Here is a 27,464-nt window from a genome sequence, read left to right as displayed (position 1 = left end):
GTTTTCTTAAAATTGTTTTGATTAAGAAGTTAAGAAAACTGGGAGAGGAATAATTAATGAAGTTGGAAAATAATGAATTATTTTTTTTTTAACCAAAAATACAAAGCAATTACTTAAAGTCAAATTGTAATTTTCACTTAAAGCAGATCAATCCAAAGCAATGATTAAGTTAAAGAAATACAGCAAAATACAGAGAATCCATCAAAATCAGCTTAAAATTGTGTTTTTTTAAATTGTTAATTTGTGAAAATTAAAAAATTCTGGTTTTTGCAGAGAAAGCAATAATTAATACTAAGCTTTAAATCATATACAATGCAGTTTCTTTTTGTGATTAAAAAACAAGAAAGAAAAATCTCAAAGCAAATATTTCCATTTCAATGAGAATGACAGGATAAGCATTCATGAAATCAATACATACACACCTTCCACAATGGAACGGGAAAATTGCAGAATGAAATGATGATGGATAATGATGATGGATAATGAATGAGAAGCAATTCTTCAATAAAAGCTTCGAAAAAAAGGTGATTGATTAACTGCGTAACAGAAAAGAAAATTCAAAGCAAAAACTCAAATATAACAGCAACGTTCATTCGTTTGTTTAAACCTCCTGCACCCCCAACGCACATGTCCAGCAGCGCCATTCCATCGCTAAATCCTTTGCAAATCTTGATTGCCCTCCTACCAAGAAACCAATTCACAGCTCTATCTGCCTCCGTCTTTTTCCTCCTCGCTTGCATGCTCCTCGTAAATTGCATCAGTAACAGTTACAATTGTTGCTCCCTTCGGAAATCGTTGGATGAATTCCCGTTTCAACAAAATCAGAGTCGGTCTATCATTTTTCTGTTGAGATAAACACTTTTCCATCACTTCTTCCATCTCCGCACTGCATCCCACACCCATCCGCGGCCTCTCCCCATTCACAATCTTCTCTCCAGCTATCGCAGCTTCATACTCTCCAAAGGGGATTATCAATGTCAAGCACTCCCACAGCATCATCCCGATCGAGAAAGCCACTGTCTTCTTCGTTGCATGCTTCTTTGCTCCATTCAACAGCTCCGGAGCCATCCACCTCAGACACTCTTTCTTGAAATCGTCTTCATCTTCAAAAGCGGAAGATGGAGGTGGTGATTTGGTGAACCTCTCACTCTTCACAGAAATGTCCGAGGAAGAGGTGATGATGGTGGAAGAAGATGAAATGGATGATGAGTCTGAGTCTGTTGAGCAGTCAGAGTGCATGGCTATGGTGATCACCATATGCTCCGAGAACAGAACAATGTGCGGACTCACATTGTCCAGTGACTGAAGCGGAACTTCCATTTCGTCGAAAGAATGGAGCGATCCATTTGCCACCCAGAACAGGATCTGAGCAGCTGTCTGCTCCCTCTGTTGGAGGGTTCCAATAACCATCTCCTTCTTCTCATTCCGCCCATGAAGCAGCATAAACAGCGAATCTCGCAGGTCCACAATCAGCTTCTCATGAGGAGACGAGCATGCCATTGCATCCACCAAGTTCGACATTGAAGAGGTTGTGGGGCACAGATCCTCTCCTCGAACAAAAGTGGATTCTGTATCTGAAGTATCTGTTGTAGAAGTGGATGAGATAGAAGGTGAAGGAGATCTCTTTCTCACCTCTTCCTCTTCCTCCTTCTCATCAACCTTCTCCAGCATCCATTTGGGAATCTTGTCTGAGTCTTGGCCAAGAATGTATTCAGTGGAGCCACTCTCAGACAGAAGATGCTCTGATGACTCCGAGTGTCCCAAGCTTTTCTCATACACCCTCTTCTTGATCCTCTCTTCATTCTTCTTCTCTGCCTCCTCCTCTGCTCTCCTCCACTGCGCCTCAGGCGACATCTCCATCGTCACCATCTCAAAAGCCTTCGGATCTTTTCTGATGTTATCATTCACAATCACCTCCAGCTCTTCTGTCCTTCTCTTTTGCTTCCTCCATCGAACAATAAAAGCAATAGCAATAATTAGAACAATCAACAGAACAATAGCCATTATAATCGCAATCAAAGCCCATGATGATTGTCCTTCTTTTCCATCTTCAACAAGATTTCCATCTCCTTTTAATTCAAGCACACTTCTATTCTTCAGAACAATGCGATTTGTTGCAGAAAGCTTCTTCGGATTTCCAAACAGAACAAAGCACTCCACTGAAGATTCCTCCGGAGCCTTCAAAATAGAAGACGAAAATGTCAATCCGGTAGCCGTGCTTTCGTTGACGTATCCATCTTCTAGAAATTGATACGTCTCAACTAATTCTGGATCATTCCTTGCAACAACAATCCTGAACAAAAGGTTGCAAGGCAAAAGAAGGGTTCCTTTGAATGTCAACATTGTTTTCTCTTTTCCCCCTCCTGCTTCTTCTTCAACTACCACTGAATTGAGTGTTGGCAAGAAGAATGGAGATTCCCGCTCTCCAGCTATTCCAGACAAAGCGCATCCTCCATCCAGAATCCACAGTGAGGTGTTGTCTTTCACTCCATCTCCTCCTTTCAGACTGACAACATTCAGTGTGCCATTCCCACTGCATGCAATGTTCCTTCGTGCTGACCGATATTCCGCAATAGACGCACCGTTGCCAGTAAACTCTCCTTTCTTGATTGTGGTGCTCCCTCCACTTGAAGCATTCCCAATCGTCGTGTATCTGACATGTGCTGACGTGTTATTAAAATCAACTACAGATTCATTCCATTTGCATATTTCCTCGTGTTTCGTATTTGATAAATCCAACTCTTCATCGGCTGTGAAGCCACTTAGAACACACGATTCCAGGCAGCAATCCTTGCTTGACGAAACAGAAATTATGCTGCCAGCTCTTTTCAACGAGCTGCAGCTCGAATAAGAGCAATTCAACATTCGCACAGCAATTCCTTTGCATTTCACAGAAAATACAGATGGCTTTTCAGAAGTCTGCGTGATGTTGCAGAATTGCGAAAGAGAAACTGAAATATTTCTGACATCCCCATCATCATTCCCTTGTCCATTCTCTTGAAAGTTTGCAGAATTAGCTTCACAGATAGTAATGCCACTGATAAGAGTGATGTTGCATGCTTCGATCCGCTCTCCAACAACAGATCCTCCAGAGCATTCAATAATTGAATCCAGCTTCAGGTTGCTCACAAGCAATCGATCGATTTCCAGCAATCCTGTTTCGCACAGAAGCAGAGAAGGCACTGTCGAGCATTCAATCCCTTCTTTGGGGATGAACGAGCATGTCTGAATAGACACACTTCCTGAGCACAGCTTCATCAGATGCTGATGAGATGATGAGAAAGAAGAAGCAAATTCAAAGTTCAGTAACCCCAGCTCGACAAATTGCTGTGCTTCTATCACACAACTTCGACTGCTCCCAGACAAACCAGAAAACCACACTTTCGCTGGCTCCTTTGATTTCGAAACAACACACACATCTTTCAGATCTAGCTCACTTCCTATCTCCCCAGCTCCATCCACCCGAATGCGCAGATCATCGCTCGTTACAAGATGTGTCACTCCATATTCAATCGAATAGCACGGATCTTTTGCTGTCCCGCATTTCTTGATATCCTTCCCTCCTTTCCCTTCAATCGATGAAACAACAATCGTTTCTGATTGGTAAATCATAATGAAATCCATCAGATCCACTGCTTCTGAACTTTCTGAGTCAACCCCAAATATCGCGTTGTATCGCGCAAATTCGCTCTCCCTCAAGTCCAGCTTGAACAGCGTCTCGTTGATCTGTCTCGAGATGTTCCAGCACTCAACGAAAATGTCTCTCCCTTCCTTTCCGCTGTTCGAGTCAAACTCGTCCCTCTCAAACAGCATCCCCAGCTCCCCTGAATACTTCAGCGCCAGATACAATCCCCCTCCTCGACCCATAGTCACAGAGCATCCACACTGAATAACCTTCGAATTCACCGTCCGGATCATGCTTTCCTTGCTCAGGTCAGCAAACACTGCTCCCCCTTTCGCTGTAGCACCTGCTGCACACACTTCAAGCACGCTATTGTTAATCTCCACATCAGTCGTCAGCTTTGTCGGTACAGTCAGCACACTCGCCCCGCCATCCACTCGCTTCACTCGTTGAATTGCAGAGTCCCTCAATATCAGATAACTTTCTTGATTTCCTTCGCTCTGCAGGGCTTCTTCCATCGCAATTACTGACCCATCCTCCATCACGCTGTTGAATACGCTCACATTAACCATGTCGCACTGGCAGCTGCTCGCCACATCCATTACATTGCTTTTCATCCGACTCACCTCAATATACAGCCCTGATACATTCAGACTCCCAGATTTCATGTGAAGAAATGTGAAATCTTTGCACAATGATGACGACAAAGCTGCAATCGAAAGTAGCGAACAAAGCGTCATGCAAATCACTCCGCTGTTACTTTCGATAAGCAGCATCCTTCCATTCGCACTGCCATCTATCGTGAAGTTCATCATCTGAAACGTCAGCTTTTTTTCATTCTCAAAATACGCTTTGCTGTCTTCTGCAATTTTGTTCTTGAACAATAAAATCTCATGCTTTATCCCAGAATCTTCATCCTGCTGGCTTTTAACAATAAATCCTGATAGATCGTAGCTATCCCTCAATTCTACAGTTCCTTCGATGGTAATTTCTCCAACTTGTCCAGAATTGTCAGCATGTTCGGCACCCTTCCAAAATGAGCCACATGGCATTTTCTCGCTTCCACACCCAGCAACATCGTGACCAGTGCTAGATATGTGAACTGACCAGCTCGAATACTCAATCAGAAATACAAACAAACTGACTTCTTTAAACGCCAAGTCACTCCCCACAAAAGCGTTCTCATCATCTTTCATCGAAGAATACTCTAAATCAAAAGCACCATTCTTCACTGTAACATTCAAGTCCGAAGCTTTCATGAAAATGTTCTTTCCAATAGCTGCCACATTCAATTCAAATGACACCTTTTCCAGCAAATAGCAATTCTCTGAATCATCCGAAAAACCGAGGAACATTCCCCCTCCCTTTGCGCCATCTCCCTTTGCATTGCAACCATTCATGCTCGAGTTGAAGATCTTCAGCTCGTCTCTTCCTTCCATCATACAACTCATAAACCCACCATCTCCTTTCTCTCCAATGCATCCTTTAATAGTGCAATTATTAATTTCCGCTTTCAAACAGTCAATAACTTCCACATTGCTGCAAACAGCGGAAGTGCACTCCTCGAACGAAACAGTCGACAAAATTATTGAACTCATTCGCTCCACTTTGATGACTCCCGACTTTGTCGCATTGACTCCTCTTACATTTGTCTTCTCCATCAAAAGAAAGCCCCCTTGCGCACAGCACAATCCTCCATTCCCTTCAAACTGCAGACTATTCATTTCTGTCCCATCCACATGCACTGACCCTCCTGTCGAGTGAATAATCAACAAATTTGTCACAAGCACAGGCACAGCCTCTGAAAAGCCATCAAAAATGCAATCAATGATATCCAACTCTCCACAGCCAATAGTTATCAATTCTGGATTGTTTGACACCCCAGGCAGCTCAAACAATATCTTGCTGAACACAATGTACAGATCATTTGCTCCATTTGTCTGCTCAAAGTGACCGTTTTCCTTCACAACAAGCGCAGACTTCTTTTCGCAGCCTTGTATCTTCAGCGACAAGCCAATTCGCTTGATTTCACTTTCCACAACAACCGATCTCACAATATGCATTCTCTTATGAACGGCTGCCATCTTTCCAAAACCCTCGTCCATCGTCAGACACGGCAACACTTCTGTCCCACACCTCTCCATCCTCGCCCCAAGCTCTGTGTCAACAAACATCGTCTGCTCATCAAACACAAACAGATACTTTCTCATCGACTCATCCACTTTGTGTGTGCTCACATCGTCAAACACCCACATGTCTGTCTCTCTCATTTCCTTTTCCACTGACCCTGCAAATAAACCAAGCTCAACAACAAATCGTGGTGTTGGACACATAAGATAGAGGTTTCTGCCCTTCTTTGCCCCATTCTCTGAAAACACAATATTCTTCAATGAATACACACAATTTGCCACTTCCAGTGTCACAAACAGTCCTCCCCCAAACCCATTTTCTGCACTGACTTTGCTCTCTGAAACCGTGTTGTTGTCAAAAACAAATGACCCGCTGCTTTCCACAGCAACAAACAAGCTCCCGCCTTTCATCCCACTTCCTGTGATGTTGTTTGACAGAAACGAACAATCGCTGATGTTCATCAAATCTCCTTCACAAACTCTCCCAGAAATCACTCCTCCACATCCTATGCCTCTGCTCACCCCTGAAAATGTGCTGTTCTCCAGATTCAACACACTCACTCCACTCACTTCAAAAAGCGCACATGCTGGCTCTTCACTCATGCAGAATGCCGAATTACCAACAGACAACTTCCCAATGTTTCTGATTTGCACCAATCCAGACTCCAGATTTGTTGTTGTGTTTTCAAAATGGCAAGAGACCATCTTCAGTTCAATCTCGGCTCCACCTCTTGCATCAAAATCCAAGAGCTGCTTCATTTCAAAAGATAAGTCCTTGAATGTTACTCCTTCAAGGCTGATTTTCCCTCCAACCCCACGCATCACACAAAATTTAATTTTGTTGTTGGAATTCGCATTCGCAAAGAACGAGCAGTTTTCCAAGGATAGTTCTGATTGAGTGCATTTCATCAGCGATTCGGTGCACGATCCCAAACTCGATGGAATAACAAACGAAATATTGCTCATCAACGTCTTCGCCATTGTCGTCACCAAACTGCTGCTCTCTTTTGCCTCTTCCACTCCAATTTCTATTTCTGTCGATGCAGCTTCGCAATATATGTTCCATTCAGAATCTTTCAAAACCAGATATTCCTTCCATAGAAACCCGCATTTCAGGACAAAAGTCTGCTTCGCAAAGTCTGATCGCTTTGATGCCGCAAACGCGATTGTGCTGCACGGATAGTTGCGATATCCACACACATCAAAGTCAAAGTTATTGTCTCCGCCAATATATGTCAGTAAAGTCACATCCACAAGATAAAAATATAAAGGAATCGGGTAATCGCGATTTCCTCCCTCAAATCCCATAAACTCCTCTTCTGTCTGCTCCCCCTGTGGTATCTCGAACTGCAGAAAATTACTCGCCAGTGCTGTGCGAATGTCCGGAACATCCATAAAAATTTTGCTTCCTTTCCAAGCACGGCAGCTCACAAAGCTCAATTCTTTCAGCAATATTCCAGAAGGTTCTGAGCCAATACAAAGAAATATGCCTCCGCCTTTCACTTGTGCAGCTGGCTTTTCTGATGCCAAACAACTTTCAAACAAAGTGTTTGATTCATTTCCGATTCTCACCTCGCTCGTCGAGTTTGCTTCAATGTTGATTGCTCCTCCACTCCCATTTCCTGTCTCACAATCCTCAAATGTGCAGTTGTTGATTGACAAGATGTCTTGCCTGCCCATCTGCCATCCAATCACCACTCATCCTTTCCCTCCACTTCGTTTGACTTCACAAAAGGTGCAGGCATCCAGTGTCAGTTTCTGCTCCTCATTTTCGGACACTTCTGACGAATCAAACGAAAATGCTGAAACTCCCAAAAGGAAGAACCTTTCAACAGAAATGCCCGAAAGCGTCGCAATCCCTCCTGTCCCAAAAACAAACAGTGATGTAGTGAAATGAGTGGATGATGTGTGATCTGCTGATGATGCAATCATAATGTCATTGAGATCAAGAACACCTCCTCTGGAAACGGCAAACAACGAAACATCTCTTCTTTCATTTGAATGCTCAATCGAAAACGTGCTTGCTTCCAAATGGCCATTCGCTGCTACGAACAGCGATGATCCTGATGCAGATGTGGTGGATAAAATTGTGTTTCCCTTATCTTCTCCTGAAACAATGATATCTCTGTTCGTCGCTTCAACAAACTGTGGGTCAAATGAACTTTCTAGCAAAACTAACTTGCATGAAGCCACTCCACCAAAAAGTGTGTTCAGTGCGTAGTCAATGGTCTTACAGGCGGAAGATCTTTGAAAGCCACAATGCTCTGACAGCAATCCCTCTGAGGATGCAAAAAGAGTCAATCCATCAAGAATACAATCCTTTTTGTATATAATCTCTTAATCACTTGTGCGCCAGCACACTCTTTGCTCAGAAGGATTTGATGTGAAACATTCAAATAAAGCAGAATCTGAAATTTTGTCTTTTTGATCATCTATGAAAACATCATGCCCTTGAGCATCGGAAGATGAACAATAACAATCTTGAAATTGAAAGAATGAACATAATTTTTGAGAACCTTCTTTAACAAAAAGTGGTTCTAATGACAATCCACCCCCTTGAAAAGAAGCTGTGCATTTGTAAAAAATACAGCTTTTGGAAACTGTGCGAACATCTGGAGCAGGACGAAAGCAAAGCCCACCACCAGTTCTTTCTGCCACAGAACAGGTAACAAATGAACAGTTATTAATCACAGTGCATTCGATTTTTTCTGCCTCTCCCTGAAAAGATATTGGAGTTTGCAACCTCACATGAAGCCCTCCTCCACTGTATGTGGAATTGCATTCCATAAAAAAACAATTGGAAACAAGGCAAAAATTGCTGATATTTTGCGTATAAAGCCCTCCGCCATCGTATTAAGTTGTCTCGCATTTGAAAAATGAACTATTTCTCACCCAGATATATGAATTTGAAACAGCATATATTGCCCCTCCATAACTTCCTGCATAACAAGTGTTGAACAAACAAAAAGAAACAGTCAATTGTACAGATGCTGAATCGGCAAAGATTGCTCCTCCACGACTTCCATTCGAACCTGTCCATTCGCACCAAGCAAATGTATTCATCTCGGAACTCAATCCAGTTTGTCTCGACGGTTTTTGTGGATTTCCCTCTGATCCGTTGACATTGACATTCGAAGTGCGCCGGCACAGTGAAAACGTGTTATTGAGAAAATGAAGCCTTGGCACGTGCTCAGAATTGATTGACTATGTAATTCCCCCATCAAACGCATCACGCGCACATCCAAACAAGCAGCTCTCGAAAGAGCATGCCTGTGAAAATGCACAAAGCGCCTGCCGTGAATGCAGTGCTGATGACGACACGTTCCTGAAAGTTGCACCTTCAACAGAAACATGGTCAATCGACGGAGGCAAAAACGGCACAGACAAATGAACAAAATCCGCAAAAGTGCACGACACAATGGAAAGCTCACTCGACAGCGCCAAATGCTCGCACGAAAGTGGAGAATCCAAAAGCGGAAAGTGTTGAGCATGTTGACGAAGATTGAAAGAAACATTGCACAGCTGCACATTTCCATCAAAGCTGAGCATTGGCGAGTCGTCGGCCTTTCTCACAACATCTATCGCACAAGAAGATGCGCTGGCAAAAGAATTCGCTCTGACCCTGACAAGGGACTCTTTTCCTGCCACCATAAATGTTGTGAAACATATTTGTGTCGAAGCATTTTGCAAAGAGAAAGATGCAGACATCGAGCTCTGCTAGCATAACCCACACAATAAATAATAACGAGGAAAAAAGCTATGATTTTCAAAGCAAGCAACAGAGTCACAAACCTCATCTAAGCAATATTCATTAATATTTGATTGCTTCCATCGAGAAGATTCTCGACTGATAATATTCTTGCAGTCCTCTGTGGCACACAAATAGGCCAGCAGTTCAAAACACATTATGAATTTCATATCTTTTGTGTTCAAGCAAAAGTCTCGTTCAACAACAAAAAATAGGGTTGAAAGTTTAAATGAGGAGTAAGGCAAATAAAATCCCAACAACAGAAATTAAAAAGATGCTTAAATCTATCCAATGTTATATTTTTGCTGAAAAGTTTGCCAAAAGCCTTGAAAATCAAAACGAAACAACGTAATAAATTTAATTATATAACACAACCAAAGATCATTCATTTCTTTGAAAAAGTTTTCATAAAGATTAATTTTCAACTTTCCATTAATTACAAATCTTTTCATTTTATGACTCACTTATTCCAACAGTTTTTCAGCTTGTAAAAATTTTTTAACAGTTCAAAATTTACTTTTTAAAATATTTATTTCGTTTTCTTTTTTAACAAAATAAGAAATTTTTATTATTATAGAAGTTTATTGAAAACTGTGTTAATAAACACACAAAAAAAAATAACAAGAATTTAATATTTTTTGAAAAAATTTACTCTTCTTCTTCGTTTCCAGTCTTAGACTTCTTTGGAATCAGAGCGCTGTGGATGTTTGGCATCACACCTCCAGATGGAACTGTGATGTGTGACAGAAGTTTGTTCAACTCTTCGTCGTTGCGAATAGCCAACTGGATATGTCTGGGAACAATTCTCTGCTTCTTGTGGTCACGAGATGCGTTTCCTGCAAGCTCCAACACTTCGGCTGTTAAGTATTCCAAAACAGCAGCTAAGTACACTGGTGCTCCTGCTCCAATTCTTTCAGCATAGCTTCCTTGGTGCAACAGACGATGGATACGCCCAACTGGGAACTGCAGTCCTGCGCGCTCTGAGCGAGACTTTGATTTCTTGTCACCGTCAGCTTTCTTAACACGCACTGGTGCTTTCTTTGCAACTTCAACGCGCTTCTTATCTGTAGCTGGTGAATCGACTTTCTTTGCTGGCATTATTTCAAAATAATTCTAATATTTTTAAAAATATTAATTTTTTAAAAAAAATGAAAAGATATATATAATAATTATCATTGATTTCCTTATTATTTGCGCACAAATATCATAAATAAATTATGGTTATGATCAAATTGTTTATGTTTGGTTCTTTTTTTGTAAGAACATATCAAATTTCATTTTTATGAGTATTTCAAAACTTTTGCATTTCTAATTTTATAAAAAAAATTGTTAAAATAAATATTTTTCAAATCATTATTCAAAATTTTTGTAAAAATAAAAAATATGAATATAAAATAAAAAATATGAATAAAATTAAATATTATGAATGTGAAATTTGTCGACAACGGTTCAAAAACCGACAGAATTGGTTTATCAAGGAAGAATACGTGAGAAAATGACGAAAAAAACTTAATCTGAAAGATAGAATTTGTTAAAAGAAATGAATTTTCAAAGTGAATTTTTGCCATTTAAAAATAGCTATTTCTTGTGAAATACAAATTCACGCTTTGTTAAAAATCAAATTTTATAGAATGACACAACTTGACGATTCACTTTTTTCGAGCTCTGTTACTTTACTTGCAAGTGCGTCCATCTCTTCCTTCATCTTCTTCAACTCTTCCTCTCTTTCCTTCAACTCAACTTCAGCCTTCTTTTTCTCCGCTCTCTTCTTCGCTGTCTTCTGCCTCAGTGCAACCAGCTTGGCTGTTTCTTCTGTCGAAGGCTGTTTGTGCGACGAGGCATGGCCCACAACCTCAAACACGATTGAAAGAGAAGACAGATGCTCAATGTCCTTCTTCGTCACATTTGCAATCTCAAAAGTGTATGAAGCTTCCGAATTGGAGTACTTGTACTTCTTCACCGTCCTCTTTCTCTTCAGTTTTTCACTTGCTTCTTCAGTTTGCTCGGCTTTTTGTGTGTTTGAATCACCTGTGCATTCACTTTCCTTCGTCTTCTCAATTTGATCAGCTTTCTCTTCCTCTTGCATCGCCTTCATCTTCTCCAGCTTGTTCAGCTGCACCTCAACTTCCTCTGCGATTTCTGTTCTTTTTGTGATCACTTCTGTCTCCAGAGGTGATTGGAAGCGCACAAACACTCCACTTGTTGTCTGCACAAACGGCGACAATTGCATTCCCTTCACATCAATTGTCAAAACAAGTGTGTTGCCAATGACTGCTTCTAAATCAACTGCATCGTGTGTCGATGTCGACGAAACAGAGTCGTCTCCTTCTGTGCCCCTTCTCTTTCTGCGCTGTTCTGTCTCGCTCGTCTCATATTTGTTCTTTCCTCCGCTGCTGCCTTTGCTTGTCTTCGATGCATTTGAAGAAGAAGAAGAAGAAGAAGAAGAGCTTGAAGCACTGGCACTTGCAGAGGCAGATGAAGAAGACGATTCTGCTGATGATGCTGGAAGAGCCAATTCTGTCTTCGCTTTTATTTCCTCTTCCATCTGAGCTGTCTTCTCCTTCCTGGGGATTGCAATAATCGGCTGCTTAACAAGCTTCTTCGGGTCTTTTGTGCTTGGAACAGGAGCTTTCCTCATCTGCAGCTGCATCACGACATCCACACGACCATATTCAATGCCTTTCGCTTTGGCTTTGATCTTCTCTTCTTCAGCTGTGCTGTTATCTGAAGAAGAAGAAGACGATGATGAAGAGGCTGTTCCTTCAGCGCTGTCAAATGGATTTTCATTGTCTGAGCTGTCAAGCGCATCCAACTCCTCGTCTTCCACTTCTCTTCGCATCACAAGTGTCTTTTCGGTTATTCCATCCACAAACACACGCGCCATCGTCATTCCACACTCTCCCACTTTCTCGTCCTGCGGAGGATCGAAAAACGGATCAATTTCCGGTGCATCGAGAACAATGCCGTTCTCCAAGTAATCCTTCAGAACAAGACGCATCTGAGGCAGCTTCTCATTCTCCAATTCGTCCAACGTCCATTCCTGTGTGGCTGACTCTTCGAATGAATTCACCTTCACCACAACCGTCTTCTTCTCCTCCACAATGTCCATTCCGTATGTAATCTTCCTCTGGAGTGTTTGTGCAATCTCATTCGCCTCGTCAATCACATCATCGGCATGCATCAGCCACCCAATCGTCTTCTGCTTCTTCAGATACTCCTCAGCCGATGCTGCTTTTCCGTTTGCAACAGCCAGCTCTGCCTGCATAATCTCTGTTGACTCTTCTGCATCCACTCCAAGTGGCTTAATCGGTGCTTTGTCATCGTAATACAGACGGGTCATGAAATTCCTCCCGAATATAATACGATCGCCTGGTTCAATTGCTGTCATTCTTTCGCTCACAATTTTTCCATTCACCACAACTTTCCCGCCTTTTGCCAGCGTTTCCTCAGGAAGCGTCAATGTGACTGTTTTTTTCTCCTCATCCAGCATCAGCTTCGCGTGCACGTCCAAAATCCCTAATCCTTTGCTCACAATGTCTGCTTTCTGTGAATCGCTCCCCACAATCGTCGCACCTGGCTTCAAATAGAACACAAGCCCACCCGCCATATCAGGCGAGAATGACAAGTTTCTCAGTTGTGGAGCGCCTTTGCTCAGCCCCATCATCTCGGCGATCTCAGAAGTCGAAAGCCCCATGTCTTGCAAGTAGCTCTGTCTCTTCTTGTGCATCTCCTGTGCTTTTGCCTTCTTCTCCTCCATCGACTGCGTCATGCTCTGCAGTTGGCTCATGGCAATGGCAAGATCACTTGCCGCCTGCTCTTTTTGTTCTTGGATCGCTTTCATTTCATTCTCCTTCACCAGCAGCTGTTCAGTTGCTTCTGCCTCTCTCTTCTTCTTCTCGTTCATTTCTTCCTGCTGCTTCGCCAGCTCCTGTAATTTGTCTTCCATCGCCTTCATTAAGCTTTCTTCGGTCATTTGGTTGCCTTCCTCTTCTGCTTTCTTCCTCAGTGCTTCTTTCTCTTTCTCAAACGCCAAACGCTGGGCTTCGAGTGCTTCTTCCATTTGTTGGGTTTCTTCCTTGTTCTTTTCAAGGGCAGCGCGTTCGGCTTCTAATTTTGCGGCTTCTTCTTTCTCTTCGGCTGTTAATTCAACAGCTGAAGTGATGGAGTAGAAAAAGAAAGAAAAAACAATGTTTTAGAGGAAAATTATTAAATATTACAATAAAAGGAATTAAAAGCATAAAGATTAAATATAATTTCATTAAAGCATATTGACCAAAATTATTATAAAAGCAATACAAAAAAATCCCTCCTCATTGTTAAGATAATCAAACCTCCGCCTTGTGCAGCATCTCCGTTTCCACTCAGCTGCTGCTGGAGTTCTTCGATTTGTGCTCTCAATTCCTTGATGAGCTTGTCGCTTTCACTTTCATTGACAACTGGTGTGTTCTTGATCTGCTTGGCACGATCAGCGTATTGAAGTGTTGAGACACCTGTTTATGTTTGTGGAATAAAATGAAGAAGATATGAGAATTATGGATGTTGGTTATATTTTCATGAATAGTGAATTCACAGAAAATTGATAGAATTTTTCAAAATCAAACATTAAAATATTAATAAAAAAATGAATAGAAAATAACATTTTTTTTTTAATTTTCAAATATCAATAATTTTCTCAAACCTTCATCATAGTTTGTGGATGCAGGCGACATGGCAGCAATCATAATGGTTTTGCTGTTACCTCCAAGCGAATCTTGAAGCATTCTTGTCAAGATTGAGTCTCTATAAGGCACAAACACGTTTTTACCCTTGGCTTGGTTGGCAAGCGCTGTAATCACATTTCCAAGAGCTGGAGAAGGCAATGCATTTTATGATAATCCCATTGCATTCATTGATAAAATTATAAAAATCAAATATAAAAAAATTCGTTATCATTGAAAATAAATAGAATAATAGAGTATCAAAACACACCTGAAAGACTTTTATTGATTGCATTTGCTTCAGCCAATCTTTGTCCAGTTGCTCCTGTTTTAGCCTGACGTTCACTTCCAGCAAGATCTACAAGATTTATTCTGGAATCTTTTTGGGTCTTCTTCCCTTCGATAACCTGAATAAGAAAAGAGTCATTAAAAAGTATAAAAAAAATAAATAATCTCTAATTTATTCATACCTCATTACGAGTGAAGAAAATGGTCAAAACGGAATGAGATCTTGAACTGGTTGCATTCATGTTTGTTGCAGCAACAGTTCGTGATTTTTCTCCTTCTTCCAGAACTTCCTCAATTTCTTTATAACTTTCGACAAGCTCTTCTACGACATTTTCCACATAAACTCCTTTTGTTGGAGATTCTCTAATTTTAATGTTTTTATTGCTTTTTGGATCAAGCAAATCTTGAAGTTTTTCGTTGTATAATTCGAGGAAAGAAACCTAAAGCAAAAAGGTTCAAAATCCGAGACAAAAACAGATTGCCCAATGCAAATACCTTAACTTCGTATGAAACGTCAGGGTTATCATTTGCTTCAATTCTACGAAACATTTCCTCGCATCCACGAGGAATAATACCACGTGTATCGGGTGAATCATTAGAGCCTGTCATAGAATAAGATTTTCCTGCTCCTGTTTGTCCATATGCAAACAATGTGCAGTTAAATCCATTCCAGCAGTTTTCCAAATACAGTTTTCCAAGATCATTGAAAACTTGCTGAAATTTTAAAAAAATTATTTTTCTCACATATAAAAAAATCCGATGAAAAAAGAGTTCTCAAACGTCTTGTGTAGTCTTTGTTCCATACACGTAATCGAAGGAAAAAGTTTTCTTTGATTTGCTAAATACAATAATTAAATGAATATTTTATTAATGATAAATGCAAAACTCTTTAGGGTTAACAACGGTAATCGACTTTCCAGAAATGGTTTGGATTTCTGTGCAATTTTCTTTTTTTTCTTTGGAATTTAAAGGACGAACTCTTAAAGCAACAGTAACAGATTCAGACATATAACGGTTTTGTAATATACAAGGGGTTAGATCACTGTTTTTTCAAAAAAGCAAAATAACCGATATAAAACATCAAGTTTTTCCAAATGCAAATGAAAGACAATTTCTTTGAAGAAATGAATTCGTTAAAATGAGATATAAGTTGTGGGAATAATAAAAATATTCACGCTGATTTTTCGAAAGAGAACAGCGTTTCTAAAATGACAAACAGCTCTTTCAGTTATGAGCAATGTATGCTTTCAATTTTTTGAGTTGTATAAATATAATTCTTGTTATTTATTTCAATTATGAATTATTATTTTAAAGTTTGTGTTGGAGATCTAATAGGTGCTGGATTTGTTGGAGAAGTCTATCAAATTACGCACGTTCATTCTGATAAGAAATACGTTTGGAAGCAAATGCCGTTAAAGCGCATTTCTCCTATTTCTTCAATCCCACAAGTAATACTTGATTTGCCAAATGTTAATAGCAGATTTTTAATAAAAAATCATGCTGTTTTTCGAGATGCACAATATTGCTATCTGGTAATGGATTATTGTCCAAAAGGGAGTCTTCGTTCTATTCTTCGCGCAAGAACTCAACCATTGCCAAATAAAGTATATTTTATTTTGAACTGAACAAGCATTAATTTTTTGTGTACTTTGAAAAGACCATATGGGATTTTATGACGCATTTACTGATAGGTTTAAGTGAGCTTTATTCGCGTGGGAAAATGCACGGTAACCTTAAACCTGAAAACATATTCATTGACACCGACGGCTTTTGTAAACATAGTTTGAAGAATCTGCAACTACAATATGATTAAAAGTTAATTTTGTTTTGAAATTTTTTTTTTCACTGCATTTAAGGTGATTATTGTTTGATGCAATGTTTGGATTCAACAAGAAGCTCTGATTATTCTGATCCTTCAATTCAGTGTGCTTTTTGTTGCATTTTTCAATGTCACTTTTAATTCCATTTAATTCAAAGTCGTTATGCCGCTCCAGAGCTTATCAAAGTTGGACTGTATGTCAATATCTTCTATTTCTTGGTATTTCTTTTTTCCATTTCAATTTGTGTTTTTTTATAGTCGAACTCCTGCAAGTGACATTTATTCGTTAGGCGTCATTTTGTATGAGTTGTCAACACACGCATATCCGTTTGAGCCGTTCACCGCAGATGTTATCCCGTCGTTTGAACATCTGCAATCGAGTGACACTTATGTTATTCCTCCGAAACTGAATTCTGACAATCTTCAGTTTCCTCCTCACGTTGACGCACTGCTTCAATCTATCATTCGCAGAATGTTGAAAATCGTGTGTTTTCTGACTTTTTTTCTTTTTTGCATAACTTCAATTTTTTCATTGAAATCGTCAAATTCAACTATCTTCTAACAATTCTTCTTCACACTTGGACTTTTTTAATTCACACTCTTATTTCCTGTCATCTTTTATCAGAACTTCAACGACCGCCCCACCGTCGATGAGCTGCTGGAGGTCCCTCAGATCCAAAAGGCAGTCAGCATCATCCGGAAGAAAGCAGGCATTTCCAGTGCTCCTCCGTCTGCCCCGTCTCCACAGCGCCCTCGTCCTCGGGCACAGCCTTCATCATCAAAGCCAGCTGCTTCATCGATGGTGCCTTCATCATCTTCTTCTTCTTCTTCTTTAGCGAGTAGCGATTCAATGAATGACGACGAGCAGCTGAAGAAGAAGCAGGAAAGCGACATTCAGCTCTTTCTGCGGCAGAGAGACGAGCTGAAGCTGCTCAGCCAGACAAAGCAAGAGATGCCCCTCCATCCTTCTTCCACTCCGTCTGTCTCTTCATTCCCGTACCTCGCCTCTTCCTCTTCCACCGCCTCGTTCGGCTCGCTGTCTTCGACCTCTGACCTCTCAGCTGCCACACCCGCCACCTCTGCTTCTATGCGTGCTGCGTCTAATTCTCCGATGATTTCTCCGTTGAATCCTCAAATGGGATCTCAAATGGGTTCTCAAGTGAATGCGTCGTATCGAGTGCCGCAGAGGAGTGTGGAGCAGCAGATGGAGCTGATGAGAAGAAGGAAGCAGCAGATGCAGCTTCAACAACAGCAGCAGCAGAGAGCTCAGAGAGAAAGGATGCTGGCACAAGGGATGTATCTGAAGAAGAAGAAGAGAGAGGAAGAAGAAGAGGAAGAGGAGGAGGAGGAAGAAGAGGAAGAGGAAGAAGAGGAGGAGGAAGAAGAAGAAGAAGATTATGAAACAAAATATCGATCAAAGAAATCTTCATCTCACAAAATGAGAAAAGACAAGAAAAACCAAAGCAACGCTGCAATGAAAGATAAGCCTAAGAAGTCATCGAATGCCAATAAGAAAAACATTCCAGAACTAAAGCCAAGTGCAGAAGTGGCGCAAGAAAAGCCTTTTACGATTAGCTTTGATACGCCTGGCAATCTTGTGAAAGTGTTGAGGTGTTGTACTTATTATTGTTATTATTATTGTTATAATCGATGATTATTTTCATCTTCTTTAACATTAATCCAACTAATGCTTTCCTTGACTCAACCAACAAACATACAATATAATATAATATTATTTATTTATTTCTTTATTTATTTATTTATTTAACCTTTCCTCAATCCAGATATTGCGATCCCTTCACAGAAGACGCCAACATCTCCCAAGCACTCCGCATCATCACCTCTGCTGTCTGTCCAATCTCTTCTATCTCTTCTGCCTCTCCTTCCTCTCCATCTTTCTCTGACCCTTCTGAATATTCCCCTCCTCAGCCATCCATTTACTCCCCCCAGACGCCTCTCTCCTCACAAGTCCTTTCTTCTTCTCTAAGAAACACACAGAACTCTGATCTGTTCAGACAACAACAGCAACAACAGCCAGGCTCTTCTCTTCAAACCGACATCTCTCTTTTCCAGCTGCAGCAGCAGCAGATGTATGCCTCCAACACACACTTAGACCCAGCCACTGAAAAGACAAAGAAAGAGTTTGCAGCACGGCACGTGTTTGCAGGCATTGCAAAGCTCCTCATGGCCACATACATCCCTCAGAAGGACTTCGCCCTCCTGTTTCCTCCGCAGTCGCCTTTTTCTCATGCTTCTCCTGCTTCTTCTTCTTCTCCAACTAATTCCAGATCATCTGATGGAATGCAAACAGATGATCTGTTTGCCCGTGTGCCATCGATCCCTCCTCTTCCCCTCACTTTCTCCTCTGTCGACCGCATCCACACTCTCCTTTCTCTCCTCTTTGCCTTCCTCGAAACACCCTTTTTTGTGCTCCCTCTGATCAACGACGACGTCATCCGTGCTCTTCTGCCTCTTCTCCACTGCACCGCACAGCCCATCGCCTCCCTCTCCACTTTCCTCACCCCAGGCGCTTCAAATCCGGCTGAACAGACTGATTCGTTCGTGGCGGCCTCAAAATTCACTCCTCCTGCTTCTTTCTTTGCCTCATCTTCAGCTGCTTCCCTCGCCTCCATCGCAAATGGCATCAAAATACGTGTCCTGCTTCTCTTCCACCGCGTCTTCATACAAATCCTGAAGTATCGCTATATTCCTCTTCCTCTTTCTTCTTCTCCTTCTCCTTCTCCTTCTTCTCAGCTTCCTTCCTCTCCCGAAGCATCATCATCTCCTGTATCCACCCAGCAGTATTCTTCAGATCCTTCTTCTTCCTCTTCCTCGCTCAACCCTTCATTCCAGTCCCACCCCTTCAGCACTCCTGTGAAGCCAGCAATGACACCACCAGCGTCTGAACAAGGTCTTGCGAAGAGGCGGAAGAAGACACTGAATTTTGTGCAGTCGGCGATGAAGCTGCTGCAGGGCAGCCTCATCCAGCACATGCTGGAGCACCTGGACGACGGCGCAGGAGACGAAGAGAAGCGAATCATAGCTGATCTGAAGACAACGGTGCTTGTTGACTCTATCACGGTTGTGCTGGCACTGAAGAACAGGGCAACCACTGCTTCTCCTGATGCTTCTGGTGCTTCTTCTGCTGCTAATCAATTGCAGGCTCAATCGCCATCTTCTCTGCAATCATCGTCTTCTTTGTCTGCTGGCCTGGGCATCACACCTGCACAGGCATTGAGGAACAAGTATTACATTGAGCACTTCAAAGAAAGAATAGACTCTCTTGGTGAAAGCAGCATGGAAGGAGCATATTTAAGTAATTCGATGGATTCTTTCTCTTCTTCTTCTTCTTCTTACATTTCCTTAACCAGCCCTGTTGACACCGGCAAAGAGGATGTGCTTGTGTGTCGGATGTGGCTGGAGAACATGCGGGTGCTGCACATTGTTGAGCGCTGCTGTACCTGCTTCCACTGGGACCTCCCCGCCGACACCCGCGCCAACGTCGCCTTCTTCGTGCTCGTCCATTCAGCAGTCACGGATGCTTCCCCAGCTGAAATGGGCAGCGAGATTCTGGGCTGCTTGAAGGACATCGCAGTGAAACCTGCACAGATGTCAGCTTACCTCTCGCCTTCGACGGCAGCGTTGCTTCAGCAGCACTCAGCTGTGTTCACAAGAGAAATGACAGCTGCGTCTTCTTCATCTTCTCCTCCTCCTTCGTCTTCTCCTCCTCCTCCTCCTTCGCGTCTGCTGGGGCTTCAGACTCCCCTCAGCTCAGCCACACCTTCATCTACCTCGTTCACTCCGCTGCTGCCTTCTCAGCATCCCCTGAGGATGTCATCTGCATTGAATTCACCGTCTGTTTACTCACTTCATGACAGCATTGCTTTGTCTTCGACTTCTTCTTCTTCTTTCTCTTCTTCTCCTTCTTCTCCTTTTTCTTCTTCCTTTTCTTCTTCTTCTTCATTGATTGGCAGTCTGCCAGCTTCCTATGCCATTCTCTATCAGAGTGCTACTGAAAGATACCACTCTGTGTCTCAGATGCTGAAGGAGATGCTGTGTGACAGCCAATCCGCCACACAACTGCTGGGAATGAAGCCAGTTGACGTGATAAGAGCATTCCCGTATGTTTTTTCTTTTTTTATTCCCAACTCATAATGCGTTGTTTTATATGATGTTATTGTCTATATGCATTGCATTAATTTATCAAAAAATATTCCATCAGACTTCCCCCTCAAGCAGACACAACCAAAGATACAACTGAAGCCTCATCTGATTCCTGTGTCTCTTCTGATGAAGAGCCCCCTCGTTCTTCTTTCGAGTTCTTTGAGGTTCCATCCGATGCTGTCTTTCAGAATCTGCTCCTGCTGGTCGCTCTGCCTGTTGCTGAGCACATGGAACTTCTTCTGGACGAGCAGTTTTTGCGCCGAGCTAACCACTTCCTCAGCTGCTGCTTTGCATCATCATCATCATCATCGTTGTCTTCTTCTACTTCTACAACTACTGCCTCTTCTTCTTCTTCTTCTTCTTCTTCTTCTTCTTCTTCTTCTTCTTCTCCCACACTCTCATACTCCCGCCTTGCCTCCCAGCTTGCGCCTCCCCTCGACTCTTCTCTGTCTTCTCTCTCACTTCACCGCAGCGTCTCGTTTGACTCAGTGAATGCCATCTGTTTGGCGGTGCATTCATTCATCTTGTTTGTGAAGGCTGCCAACAGAGAAGGAGAAATCAGGTGTTGCCTGCCACCGCTTCTGATGTCTCTCTCTCAGACTGCTGTTGCCCTCATCAACACGTTTGAGCCTTCTTCTCTCGTGTCGCAGTCGTTTGACGCGTCTCAATCTTTATCTCTTTCCTCTTCTGGTTCTTCTGCTTCTGTTTCTGTTTCTGCCTCTTCTTCTTCCTCCTCCTCTTCCTCCAAAGGCCTGTCAGCTATTTCATTGGCATCTCCTGCTTCAGACGGATCGCTGCTCCCGTTTCCTTCCTCTTTGTGTGTTTTGCTGAGGACTGTTGTGTTTCTACAGTCACCCGAACAGAAGAAGAAGCTATTTGAAGATGGCTTTCTTGGCATTGTTCGTCGGATGATTAACTCAGTGCTGAATGAACAAGAGAAAATGGAGGCGAAGGAGAAAGAAAGGCAAAGTTTAGAGCAAGAAAACGAGAGAATGAAACCAGAATACACGCAGATTGAAGGGATGGTCAAAGAAGACTACGTTCGGAAGGACCAAGAAAGGAAACTGCAGCTGAAGAAGAGGAGAAGAGAAGAAATGGACATGTTGAGCGAGGCAGTAAAGACGATTGTGGACAATGGCATGCTGATCATCTCAAACATGGTTATTGCAGGGCTTCGTGTGGGTGAAGACAAAACAGCAGAGCAGCCAGCGATTGAGCAGCCAGGTTTGTCAGAGCTCGACTCATCGGCGCTGTTTCGGCCGCATCCTTTTCACTCGGCAGCAGAAGAGACGCAGCTTGTGGAGTTTGTATTCGATCTCTTCAGCCGCGCTGTCACACACAGATCAGCCAAACTGGCTGCGCAGTCGATAGCTCTTCTGTACAAGTCACAGAAAGTGCCCTTGAGGCATATGTCAGTTGTGATGTACTTGAAGCATTCGGTTGTGAAGGAGATGGCAGTCTTTGAGCAGGCAGCGGATGGTGTCAGAGTGAAAGCAGCGTTGCAGCAGAGGGCAATAACAGAGCTGACTGCTGCTTTGTTTTCGATTGAGAAAATATCGAGGAATCAGGGTATGGTTCAGTTTTCATTTAACAGTTATTTCTTTCAATCTTTAATTATCATTGCTATTACTATTACTATTGTTATTATCATAATTATTATTGTGATTAAATTGTGATTGCATTCTGTTCATATTTTGAATGTGCTTACAATTCAATAGAAAATCACCCTGCTTTGTTTGAAGAAGATTTTTATGTTGTCCTGCTTCGCCTTCTCCACGTGCCGTGTGACAAGATTGTTGACTTAAGCCTCAGAACTTTGCTGAACATAGTGGAAATTGGGAATAATGCTTCGAAGCAAATAATCAGAGAGTCTACGATGTACGGTCATATTGAATCTCTTACTAAAAGCGCAAATAACCAAATAAGTTTACTGGCAGTGACGTATCTGGAAGTTCTTAGAGGGATCAACTAAACTTTGTTTTTGGTTCTAATTATTTTTTTTGAGAAAGCGAAGAGACATACTGTTTTTGATTATCTTGCATTTTATCTGTTTAATAATTTCTAGTTAGCCTATTGCTTTTTAATTCGTTTTGTCTGACTTTTTATTTGATTTCGGCTTTTTTTTTTGCTATTTCAAGTGTTTATCCTTTTTATATGAGTTATGTCTTTTCTTAGCGCATTCCTTCTAATTTTTTATTAAAAGTCACTATTTTGATTCATTTCATATATTTCATGATGGATTCGTTGGTCGTTTTAATAGTTGATGTACATCATTGTCGAGGACAAATGTGTTGTTGAGCTTCATGTAATTTGTAATAATGTTGTTAACAATTTGATTTCAAAATAATATTTTAAAAAAAAAATCATCAACTTTTAGATGATTAGTAAATAAACATCCGTTCTTCTTTCACATTCTATCAAATTTTCAAGTCGTGTTTTTGTATAAAGGACGAGCAATTACTTTTATTTGAATTATTTCTTTTCCTATTGAATTTGAATATTTGATTTTTTTGATCTCAATAATTGATGCTCATTCAATTATTTAAAAATTATGACATATCATAACAAAGGGAATAAGAGCCAATATATGAGAATTATTGAAAAAAACAATTTTCCTTGAAAATAACATTAAACAACGAAAAACTCAAAAAGAAAAATTGATATTCATTTCGAAAATAAATTGAATAGTACCGATTTATAAATTAAACAAACCACGCGTATTAACATAATATTATGCACTTTGATTTTTTTTAAGCTTGTGATAATAAAATATTTTTTTTTGAGTTTTCTGAAAAACTATATAAATGGGACTACGATCGTTAGATGCAATCTTCAAAGTTATTTGTCTCAAATCTAAACACAACTACTACCGCTGTTACAATCGGTAAACTCTTTGAATCAGTTGGAATTGTGTATGAACTCAAATTTTAGAAGTTTTATTTGCTTAATTTTTTGGTAATTAAATATATTTTTTTCATTACGTATCTTTATATCAATTTTTGACAACTTTTCTTGTTTTATTTATGCAGGGTTAATGCAACAATAGAAATTCAGGATGGTGTTTCTAAAGGATATGGATTTGTCGAGATGAATGATGCTGCAACTGCAGAACAAGTTCGTCGACGCTTTAATGGATATAATCTTGAAGGCAGACAAATAAAAGTTGAATATGCAAGAGAAGATAATCAACAATTAAATGCAAAGGTTGGAAGAGGTCGCCGTGGAGAACGTCGTGGTGCCCCAAGACGACAACAATTTCAGAGACCAGGAGGATTCCAGAGAAGATTTGGTGGCTATTATGGATTTCCTAGAAGAGGCTATGGAATGAGATATCCGGGACAATTTGGAGCTCCGACTTTCAGAGCAGGTTGGGGTCAACAGCCAAGATTTTCAAGACAGCCTCTTCGTCAAAGAGCAGCAATTCGAAAGCGTCGTCCATTTGATTCTTCAGCTCCAACATCTGCAACTCGCATCCATATTTCCAATATTCCATTTAATTTGAAAGCTGATGAACTGCAAAAATGTTTTGAAAACTACAAAGTGAAAGAAGTAATTGTACCGCACCAACAGTTCAATACGTTGCTTAATTTGGGCTTTGGATATATTGAATTTGAAAATGAAGAAGAACAAAAGAAAGTTCTTGCAGAGCATCAGACCATCAAGATTCAAGATAGAGAATGTAGGATTCATCCTGCTTTAATTCAGTCAACAGACTCAAAAAAGACATCTGACAACAGCGAGCAAAAAGAATCCAGCCAAATTGCATCGCCTGATAAGCAGTAATTGATATCTTTCTCGTTTTATTGTCCCTATGGATCATTTGCGTAACGGGAAAATAAATCAAATATTATATTCTTTCTTGATTCGAATGAATTTTAGCATTCCCTTTCAATGTTACTTATTTTTATTCTTTTCTGTGAAACTCTTTATTGAACCACATTGAAAAATATTAACATCTTAGTAGCTATTTAAATTTTATTTATATCAAAAATGAATTATCAAAATAAGTCAATGTTCTAATAATAATGATAATATTATGTTTTCAAAGAAATTATTTTCGTTTTTGATTTTAATAACTCTGTTGAGAAAAGATAAATGATCACTTGTTTAAACTGAAGGAAATTCATAAAAAAAAAAAAAGAAAAGAAAAGAAAAAAGAAAGAAAGAGAGAGAGAGAGAGAGAAATAACGAAAGAAAGAAAGAAAAGAAAAGAAAAACTGAAATAAAAAGATAAAGAAAAATCATAATATGAGCGTCAATTTCTCTTTTTTTTATTTTTTTATCTTTAACATTGAGTTTTTCAAATATTGCAATGTGAAGAGCTTCTGATTGAAATTCCCAAGCTAATGATAAAAACAAAACATTCATTCACACACCGAAAAAATGTTATACAGATATCGCATAAAAATACCGGACATCGCATTAAATACAGGACAAGATCGATTTCACAATAACTGCATAAGGTATAATTCTGACAAATTTCCTCAAAATTCATCTCGTCAATACAAACTCAATTGATAAACGAGACTTTAAAAATATCTTCATTTGTGCTCATTAGAATCAATTTTTGAAGTTTCGAAGAAATTGGATTTTGTCTTTCTCCGAGAATATAAAAATAATTTTTTCCAAGCACAAATGAAGATATTTTTAAAGTCTCGTTTATCAATTGAGTTTGTTTTGTTGATATGTTTTTTGAGGAAAATTGTCAGAATCATTCCTCTTGAAGTTTTTGAGAAATCTATCTTGTCCGGTATTTTGTGCGATATCTGTATTTAAAAAAAATAATTACCCTTCTTTTCTTTAAAGATTCATATGTTGCTCATCGTGATTACATTATTAAACCTTGAAAACTTGATAATAAAAGAAAAGTTTCTTCGTTAATTGAAAACCAAATATTCGTTAAGATATTTCAACCATTGTTAATGCATAATTATCATGTGGATTTAAACTTGGTTGTTTTTGTTTTATCATCTTCATATTATAGGTCATTCTTTTTGAAATATCGCGAATGTTAAATTTTCAAATTTAATTAAGATTTAAGATCTTGATCAAAGGTATGCACCTGCTTGCATAACTTCTCGAGAAATCTTATGATTGTATCATCAAATTATTGTTTCCATTATTGTGAAATTTCGAGAGAATGATCTTAAATATGATCAAAATATGAAATTATTTTCTATTTGAATATTTCACATTTTCGACTCAATAATCAGAATAACATAAATTCACACTCCATATGGGGTAAAATATTTCACTTCAGGCATTTTCAAAAAAAAGTTATGCACTTTTCATTGACTATTAAATACCAAATAATATTATAAAAATGGTTCAATTTTTTGACAATCGTGAAATGTTGGAAAACTTTATGTTTTGATTTCAACGAAACATGTTTGCAAATATGATAATCAAATATATTTTGAAATCTGAGAAAGCGAAATGAAGTTATGAGCGTAACTATTTTTTCATGCTTTGTGCATCAAAAGCTTGAAAGTCTGTATTTTCCCCCATATATATAAATATAGTAATTATTATTTTGCATGCAAATATTTCTTCTACAATTATCTCTCATATAAGTGACTATTTTCTAAATGGGTGATTTTTTTTGATATCATAAAAAATTCCGACGTTTGATCATAAAAAATTTTCATTAAGGGTTGCTTAAAAAAGAAAAATAAAAATGATGATCATGCAAAAATATTGCTTTGTATATAGTTGTTATTGCTTATTTTTTGATTTTAATTCATTTCAAATTGTTTTTATTTCATATTTTGAAAAAAACATAAAAAATTATTCAAAAATATAAAGAATTCAATAAAAAGAACAAGATACTTGCCTAATCGTTAATACAACATGATAACAATAATAACTATATGAAATCAATAATTTTTTATATTATAATAAGTTTTATGATGTTATTGGAAAGAAATTTATATATAAATATTGAAGATCTTAAAACTTTTGTTGAAATGAAACAATTCACATTAACACATATAGAAAATGTGATAGCATAACAAGATATTTATCAGACATACAACAATTTGTCGTTGATATTTGCTTGGAAATAAATAATACTTCAAAGAAGTTATTTAAATAGATTGATCAAAGTTATTTTTAAAAATTGCAAAGTTAGAATCAAAAAAAATTAAAAAGAAATAAGAAAAATTTCACTTTTTTCACTAAAAAAGCTCACAACAATTATGAATACATCTTTTTTATCATCTGTTTTTCTTTTTAGCATTGCCTAATTTGCTTGGTGAACATTCCATTCAATTATTTTTCTGAATATATTTCTCTGTGCTATTTCTTCCTCTTCGAAAATCACTTTTAAAGCTGGACAGATATGTGAATAATTTTTTTTGCATTTTTCATCAGCCTTGCTTGGTTCAGTTTCAACCCTGAATGAGAATGCAAAGGGTGATTTTAGAAAGTAGAGATGATTATTTTCGGGCTGATAACAATCAGCTCTTGGAGGCTGATACTGTGCAAGTTCGAAACACTGGAAGAAGTGGCGAGCACGTTGTTTTCACAGACCATGTGCACTGGGAGCATCAGCGTGGTGGAGTGCAGCAGGTGTGAGAAGATGGCAGGGGTGGGGAGAAGGGGAGCGAAGGCGGGGGATGTGTAAAGATCGCAGCGAGTCCAGAGGAGGTTGCGAGGCCAGGCACAGACACATGGCTTGGGTTGCGTGGTGTTTGCCATCGATGAGCTCAGCGGATTCGTGCTGACCACAGCCGGCCCCCACCTCCCACTCTCATTTTCAACCTCCACTTCGCCTTCCACTCCTCCCACAGACCCCAACATCGATGTCGACTCCTCCCCTTAATCACATTCTTACGCGCCTACTAAATGTTCGTCGAGCAGGACACCTGAACCTCTGCCTGCCAGCACTGCTCCCCGCTTTCCCCCTGCGCTTTACTCTCCACAGCCGTCCTCCATATCTACCGCGCCATCTGCAACGCCTTCTGAATCTTCGCCTCCTCCTTCTTCGATACACCGA

At 39.9% G+C, this 27,464-nt stretch overlaps 6 protein-coding genes across 6 annotated transcripts; 2 read left to right on the top strand and 4 right to left on the bottom strand.

Moving 5' to 3' along the window:
• Positions 1 to 348: 348 nt before the first annotated feature.
• Positions 349 to 8,538, bottom strand: MONOS_8880 (putative Protein tyrosine and serine/threonine kinase; the record flags this gene model as incomplete). The annotated part of the gene is made up of 3 exons (XM_067879327.1): positions 349 to 7,285; positions 7,547 to 8,030; positions 8,268 to 8,538. The coding sequence occupies 3 exons, from the start codon at positions 8,536 to 8,538 to the stop codon at positions 706 to 708; spliced, it is 7,335 nt and encodes a 2,444-aa protein (XP_067733964.1). The 3' UTR covers positions 349 to 705.
• A 417-nt stretch (positions 8,539 to 8,955) lies between these two features.
• Positions 8,956 to 9,657, bottom strand: MONOS_8881 (uncharacterized protein; the record flags this gene model as incomplete). The annotated part of the gene is made up of 2 exons (XM_067879328.1): positions 8,956 to 9,465; positions 9,544 to 9,657. 2 exons carry the CDS (start codon positions 9,655 to 9,657, stop codon positions 8,956 to 8,958), a joined length of 624 nt encoding a protein of 207 aa, XP_067733963.1.
• Positions 9,658 to 10,061: 404 nt separating this feature from the next.
• On the bottom strand, positions 10,062 to 10,632 carry MONOS_8882 (Histone H2A). The gene has a single exon (XM_067879329.1). It carries the CDS (start codon positions 10,595 to 10,597, stop codon positions 10,148 to 10,150), a length of 450 nt encoding a protein of 149 aa, XP_067733962.1. The 5' UTR covers positions 10,598 to 10,632; the 3' UTR covers positions 10,062 to 10,147.
• A 196-nt stretch (positions 10,633 to 10,828) lies between these two features.
• On the bottom strand, positions 10,829 to 15,512 carry MONOS_8883fu8884 (putative kinesin family member 1B). Its single transcript, XM_067879330.1, has 8 exons — positions 15,371 to 15,512; positions 15,265 to 15,322; positions 14,980 to 15,198; positions 14,667 to 14,924; positions 14,468 to 14,603; positions 14,178 to 14,345; positions 13,831 to 13,989; positions 10,829 to 13,651 (listed from the first exon to the last, which is right to left on the bottom strand). Exons 1-8 carry the CDS (start codon positions 15,490 to 15,492, stop codon positions 11,124 to 11,126), a joined length of 3,648 nt encoding a protein of 1,215 aa, XP_067733961.1. The 5' UTR covers positions 15,493 to 15,512; the 3' UTR covers positions 10,829 to 11,123.
• A 180-nt stretch (positions 15,513 to 15,692) lies between these two features.
• Positions 15,693 to 23,058, top strand: MONOS_8885 (putative Protein kinase; the record flags this gene model as incomplete). Its single annotated transcript, XM_067879331.1, has 10 exons — positions 15,693 to 15,723; positions 15,799 to 16,088; positions 16,142 to 16,265; positions 16,341 to 16,407; positions 16,462 to 16,497; positions 16,562 to 16,787; positions 16,929 to 17,914; positions 18,088 to 20,424; positions 20,526 to 22,036; positions 22,186 to 23,058. The coding sequence occupies 10 exons, from the start codon at positions 15,693 to 15,695 to the stop codon at positions 22,437 to 22,439; spliced, it is 5,862 nt and encodes a 1,953-aa protein (XP_067733960.1). The 3' UTR covers positions 22,440 to 23,058.
• A 213-nt stretch (positions 23,059 to 23,271) lies between these two features.
• Positions 23,272 to 24,552, top strand: MONOS_8886 (putative RNA recognition motif protein). The gene is made up of 2 exons (XM_067879332.1): positions 23,272 to 23,379; positions 23,497 to 24,552. Exons 1-2 carry the CDS (start codon positions 23,291 to 23,293, stop codon positions 24,248 to 24,250), a joined length of 843 nt encoding a protein of 280 aa, XP_067733959.1. The 5' UTR covers positions 23,272 to 23,290; the 3' UTR covers positions 24,251 to 24,552.
• Positions 24,553 to 27,464: the final 2,912 nt, after the last annotated feature.

Source organism: Monocercomonoides exilis (genome assembly GCF_001643675.1).
Source record: "Monocercomonoides exilis strain PA203 chromosome Unknown scaffold6-2077815, whole genome shotgun sequence".
NCBI classification, from domain to species: Eukaryota; Preaxostyla; order Oxymonadida; family Polymastigidae; genus Monocercomonoides; species Monocercomonoides exilis.
This window is presented reverse-complemented; position numbering and strand designations above follow the sequence as displayed.